The sequence below is a fragment of the Notolabrus celidotus genome, chromosome 19 (assembly GCF_009762535.1).
Source record: "Notolabrus celidotus isolate fNotCel1 chromosome 19, fNotCel1.pri, whole genome shotgun sequence".
Classification (NCBI taxonomy): Eukaryota; Metazoa; Chordata; class Actinopteri; order Labriformes; family Labridae; genus Notolabrus; species Notolabrus celidotus.
In genome coordinates, this window is record NC_048290.1 from 5,079,545 (window position 1) to 5,086,156 (window position 6,612).

The 6,612-nt window shown below is 39.6% G+C and overlaps 1 protein-coding gene across 1 annotated transcript; it reads left to right on the forward strand.

The window, feature by feature from the left end:
• The first annotated feature begins 233 nt into the window (after window positions 1-233).
• Window positions 234-6,325, forward strand: arid6 (AT-rich interaction domain 6). Its single transcript, XM_034710173.1, has 6 exons — window positions 234-245; window positions 1,889-2,045; window positions 2,448-2,500; window positions 3,698-3,795; window positions 3,879-4,038; window positions 4,316-6,325. The coding sequence occupies exons 1-6, from the start codon at window positions 234-236 to the stop codon at window positions 5,654-5,656; spliced, it is 1,821 nt and encodes a 606-aa protein (XP_034566064.1). The 3' UTR covers window positions 5,657-6,325.
• Window positions 6,326-6,612: the final 287 nt, after the last annotated feature.

Genomic DNA, 6,612 nt, shown 5'->3' on the forward strand with positions numbered 1-6,612 from the left:
GATCCGGTTAAACCTGTCTGACAGTGGAAATCTCTGCAGGAAGACGTTAGAGTTAACACCCCCTCTGTCAGTTACCCACAGTGTCACACAGATACCTGGGACAGGTGTGTGAGGGACACGACACGACAGTAACAACTGGCTGCAGTGATTTCAAGTCTCTTATAGCAGAACGGAGAGAACGGCGACCTGTTAGTGGAGCTCATCATAATATATGATCTATGCTTATTCTCGCAATGGAAACACAGGTAAGGAACTTAAGTTTCTTTATGAATTTATTTAAATGACATCTTGTATTTACATTTTTATGTGTGTAAATTAAACTCACTGTGGATCTTTTATGATTGTTGTTGGATAACAACGCAGACAAAGCGAGGTGCTAGCTTCAACAAGCGTTATTGTATTTACTATTTCAACTTTTGAAGCTTTAAAGTATATTCTCTCAAATAAAACAGGACATAAATTTAAAATGTATGGGGGAATTTTAACTGGAAGGTTAAAATGTGTTATTCTAAATCTCCCCCTGTCACCTCTAAATACAGTGATACATCTGAGATGTGCAGGAGGGGTTATTGATAGGAGACTCCAAACTTGTATTTTTGGAGATTACCAATACATCTTGATTTCTGGAAGAATATTGGAATGGAAATCCAACAAATTTTGGCCATCAAATGTAATATTATTGTTATTATTAATCATTGTATTAGTATTTATGTATCTAGTGTTGCCTTTAGTTATATAGGACGGTTTAAGAAAGACAGTCTGCTGACTGAAGCAGATACACAATTGTTTTCTGTTATGTGCGTTTATGAATATCGGTAAATGTATGAATGTTGCAAACAGATAAAAAAAAAACAATAAAATTGTAAATCATAAAAAAAGAAAGACAGGGAATGTTGGGAGAGATAAAGTGGGCATGACATGCAGCCAACTGTATCAGGAATTGGAACCAATCACACAACCAGTGTGACGATGTCTGTTGCCCGTTTACATGGGGTGCATGAACAACTCATTTTAAATCCTCCACTCTTCACATTAGGCAAAACCTCCTGATAATAGTCATGATAGAGATTTAATTGAAGTTCCAAACTCCCAGCACATTGGATAGAGAGACAGGGTTAAAGCAGGAGAAAATCCTGGCAGATTACATCTCAAACAAACAAGTTTTCTAGCCTTGCTGAACCTCTTCTATTCTATCATATCCATCTCCTTTAATTTTAACCATTTATTGTGTCTTCTATTGTTGTGTTTAACCTTAAGCTCTTGTGTAATAATATAAACTACAACATATTTGCTTTAAGGATTAGATAAGCCAATGCAACTGAATGAGATAAAGAGATTATGGGATTATTAACTGTTTTAAAGCAGATTTGAAAAAGCTAACAAGTGTAAGAGGAATACATCTCCTGCATGTTTGTTTTCATACGTGTTGTAAATAACTGTATAATGACATGTTTGCATCAAAACTGAACCAATTAGTTAAAATGTGATGATTTATGCAACAGATATTTAAACCACAAGTATATGAATATACTATATGTGACACATAGGAGTCCAAACAAGGGAATGAAAGAGTGTATTGATGCAATTTTTGAGTCATACCATTGGTATGTTGTCTAAAAAGACAGGGTTTAATTACACCAAGGCAAGGACATACAGTATATGTGATAAATAGTCAGAAGTAGTGAGTCATCAATCAAGATGATTTGATCTCAAAGCAGAGAGACATTGTTAAAGAAAGATCCAAGGTTTGGAAGAGTGTTTGATTAGGTAGAGAGGTGCACTATACTTTATATTTTAGAAGACTTAGGTCATCTCACACCCAAATATTGAACATAAGTAACAATAATGTGTTAAAATAAATCACCTTTTCTCTTCATTGTGTTCACAGGTACAAACAGAAATGGCACAAGGAGAGATCAAAGAGGAGCAACCTAAAGACCCGGTGCTGGAGAGCAGTGAGAGAGAACTCCTTAAAGAGCTCTATGGGTTTATGAAGAAGAGAGATACACCCATCGAGAGGATCCCAAACCTGGGCTTCAAACAAAGTACGAACAATATTTATCATTTTATCACATTTTGATGACCTAGCTGCTTCTTGGGACATTTTATGTGTTTCATGCTTCAAAACAGACCTCTATTATTTAGATACTGCAATAACAAACTACACTGTAATAGTAGTATTAACTTTGCTGTATTTACAACTGATAGCAACAAAAGAAAAAATTGTTCTAGCTTCTAAAATTGAGAATGTGCAGGGAACTTATTAAGTGAAAGACTGTTGATCAGATAAATCTGAAAATATTGGGAATGCTGTGTTTGACTCAGGGAATGAGACAATAAGCCACATGGTTAATTTATAAGTTGACTGGCAATATACTGAATGAGAATTTTGCAACATTTTAACTTTGAACTGTTTTTGATTGTGTTTATTTTTCTGTGTTTTTCAGTTAATCTCTATGTGATGTACAACACAGTGGAAGAAATGGGTGGCTATCATCAGGTAATTACATTTTTATATATGTCCAACTTCTGACTGTCAATATTAATGATCTTTTTATTATTAGTGTTTATTAAAAGTTCTTAATTACATGTAATTTTGCTATTTGGATGTGTGTATTTTTTATTTTAAAACAGTAACCCTTGTGTTTTTTATAGTATTGTGTTAACTAAACAGGCAGACTGTAAACTCTCAGGCTGTAGACTGACATCTGACATTTCCTTTGTGATAATGGACTGTTTTATTTTTACAAACTCTCACTGCTATGTTTGATATGCTCTGAATGATTTCCATTAGTTAAAGGTGACATATCATGCAAAATCAACTTTTTAATGGTTCTCTACCTGAAATATGTGTCCCTGTCTACAAACCCCCCCAAAATGAAAAAAATCCATTCTGCCCCTGTTCTGATTTCTCCACCTTTCTGTAAATGTGTCTAAAACGAGCCGTTTCAGACTTCCATGTTTTTGTTATGTCACAACAATATCCGGTCTTTAACTGAAGTCAGAGCTCAGAGCTTGTTCAGCCCATAGACTGTATAAAATACAACTCAACTCCTCCTCTGTTTTTCATTCCCTGCACACATGTGTGCTAACAAGGAGCTTAGGAGGGAGGCATGCTAGTTGTCTTAATAAACACAAAGGTCGGTTTGACTCCCCACGTCTGCAGATTTGAAGATCAAGTGGATGATTTTTATTTTTCATGGAAAAGTGCTAGCGTTAGTTAGCATAGCCACATAGCTACATGCTTGAAGCTGTGCCAAGACACACGTCGACATACTGACAAATAAAACAACAAGAAACACTAAATCTGTGACCAATCCTTCAGAAAGGTCCTGCTGCAGGCGCCTCTCCGTCAGGATCAGATTCTGGATCAGATTCAGAGGGTTGAAGTAACACGTGTCTGTGAGCAGCCGTGTATATTCAGCCAACATGTAAACATTAGATCAACGTGCTGGAGAGCCGAGGGGATAGCCACTTCCTGAGGGGGCGTGGTCAGAGGGAAAACAGACTGTTCTGAGCAGGGCTGAAGAAGAGGGTTTTTCAGGCATGCCAAAATCTGAAGTGTTTTTTTGATCATAAACTTTAAAGACATGTTTTGGGGACCTCTTAGACCAATATATATTGATGAAAAAAGTGTGATATGTCACCTTTAAAACCATAAAACTAAATAAATAACACTCCATCTTTGCTCTTTCAGGTGACTGCACAGCAGATGTGGAAACAAGTCTACAACACTCTGGGAGGAAACCCTCGCAGCACCAGCGCAGCCACCTGCACTCGCAGACACTATGAGAAGTGAGTTAATGACCCAGCAGGCATTTGCTAAGCCGAGTGATGTTTTCTTTATCTGATCTAATGTTTTCTTTTTGTTACTGCAGGCTGCTGCTGCCATTCGAGTGCCACAAGAAAGGCATATCAGTAAGCATGTTGCCTCATCATCAGCCAAAGCTTTTCCCGTTTGCTGCCAGCTTCGATAAAGAAGACGTTGATGGCCAGAGGCCGGCTAAACGGAGACTGTTAACGATGCCTCTGCAGCAGGTTGGTGTTATTTTACACTCAGACAGGAAATAAAGACATAACACTGTCGATATGTAATAGAGATGATCACATCCTTGTAACTCCAGTAAGTTTATTCAAAGAAGAAGTGTTACCTATTCTTATATTTCATATTTTAAGGAGCTTACTCTTGTAAATATGTCAGTTCTGATTCAACAATATTGTTATTTAATATATATTTAAGTCTTTGGTAGGGAATAAATAATGCTAAGCTAACGTCACCACAGTAGTTCTAACAGAATCCTTGTCTTTCCCACAGAATCCCCATGAGTCAGATCCACACGGGAGGGTCTTCTCTATGCCGCTCCACTACCCTCCATACTATCAACAAACTCACACAGTTCCAGCCCCACATGTCTCCATCACCTCCCCAGTTCTAACACCAGTGAACCCCCCCGCCCCCCAGCCGTGGTTCACTTTCCAAACATCTTGTCTGAACCCAACAGAAAGAGTCAAAGAACCCCTGGAGCACCTGCGTTCCCTCGCAGAACAGTACAAGACCTCATCCGGACTGGCCGAGCCTCTGAACCTCAGCGTCAAAGCACCGCGACAAGAAACACACTGCAAGCCCGTCTCGTCGTTCGCCCCACCTTCCTCAAGCAAGAACCCAAAGTTCCTGAATAAACCCTCCACCCTGTACGTTCCTCAAAGCTCACAAGTCAGAAATGAAGGAAGTGAGACATCAGAGAGCGACGCTGGTTCAGAAGAGCGACCGTATTCACATCCTTTGAAAGACAGAGAGGCGTATGTCGTTGATGTCAAAGCCGTAAGAACCTCAACCAGCCCGAGATATGTTCCAACACCCCCAACCTGTGAAGACGTTGTTAGTTTGGTGCAGAAATCCAGCTCACCAAAAGCAGACTTCACAATCCCGCCAAAGGAAGAGGGAGAGAGGTATCCAGATCCAAAGGGCTTCAATCTCAGTCAAATACTGCCCACCCTCGCCAGAGAGAATGGAGGCAAGATGGAAATCGAGATACCACTCTCTTTGTTACATAACTGGCTTAAGTTGTGTGGGTCACCAGCAGCACTGCAGGGACTAAAGCAGCTCACCCCTCGCCCTCCAGTGGTGGAACAGAGTAGTTGCTCCGACGCAGACGTCCTCCCCACAAACCTGTCATTTCACATGAATCCACAGCAACAGAGTCCAGTCGCTGAGGATTTAAGGCTGAGGAAGAGGCACTTACCAATCCCTACAGCACCAACCGTTCAAAGAACCAGTCCTTCCCATAATACAAGCCAAAACCCCTTCATCAGCCACAAGCTTTCGCCTTCAGCCGGCATTCTGAAAAGCGCAGCAAGTCGGGACGTCTATTCGTTTGATCAGCCAGACTACAAGTGTTACCCCTCCAAATCCCCGAGTTACTGGGACACCTATGACAAAGACACCCGCGTGAAAATAGACTCACACAGTCCCCTCGCAGTTCCGCAAGACACTGCAGGCTCTAAATCCTACGATGATGATGTAATCCTGGTAGGGAAGAAGATGCCAGCGATGGCTCCCTCAAATGTGCACATGCTCGGGTCCGGCTCCTCTCCTCTTCTGCAACTCACCGTTGAAGAGGTGATGAAGCTGAAGCAAATCATCTCTAGTTTATAGTGAAGATCAGTTCTGGTGGTAATAATGAAGTTCTGCAACCCCTTTGGTCAATCTTGGAACCAATCAGCTTTTGTTTTGAGGGTAAAGGAAGAAGTTTTTCAAATAAGAGATAAAGTCCAACAGGACCAAGACTCTCTTTTCCGTCCATTGGTCTTTGGTTTTTTTTGAAATACTTCCTGCAAACAAAAATGGAGTTGGAGTGGAGAGACAAAATCTAGGATCTGATTTTAATCTGCACTTAGATGCAGTTTACCGCTCATATTAGCATGCTAGCTGGTTCCAACATTGCCAATGTGGTTCGCCTCTTTAGCGCCCCACATGGACGGTTTTCTGCAGAAAACCAAAGCTTGGACTTCAAGTGGAAACCAGAACTCTTCTGAATCCCAAAAAGTTCTCCATATAACACAGTTCTCTGAAGGTCTCTGCTTTTTTTTGGATAAAATGCTATCACTTCCTGGATTATGTTCATTCCAGTCTGGGATTAGGTTCAAAGAACAAATCTTTGTGGGACCAGGATATGGAATAAGCTCATATAAAACATCCGTCAGCTGTCAGTATATTTCCTCAAAATGTATGTACCTCCAGCTCCATATTTAATTTCTTTTTCATGTCATGTATTTTATTGAATCTCTATTTGTTGCATATGTAAATATACTTGTATAAAATGTTGAATTATTATAACTTTTGCAAATTATAAGTAATAATTTACTCACGCCAGTATAAAGCTTGATTCAAGCTTGACTTTGTTTTTTATAGAAATCTTATTTGTACAGCACATTTAATATTACAATTGAAGTGTACGTTTGAATAAACGAAAATCAAAATATAGAAGTATCATGACTCATTTGTTCATTTTGTCATCTCATTGTCTAGACTTACAAAACCAAACAGACAGTTTCTGGAACTTCAAAAGTGAAATGTCCCATCCTTGCCTGATATATAATTTCAGCTGCTCA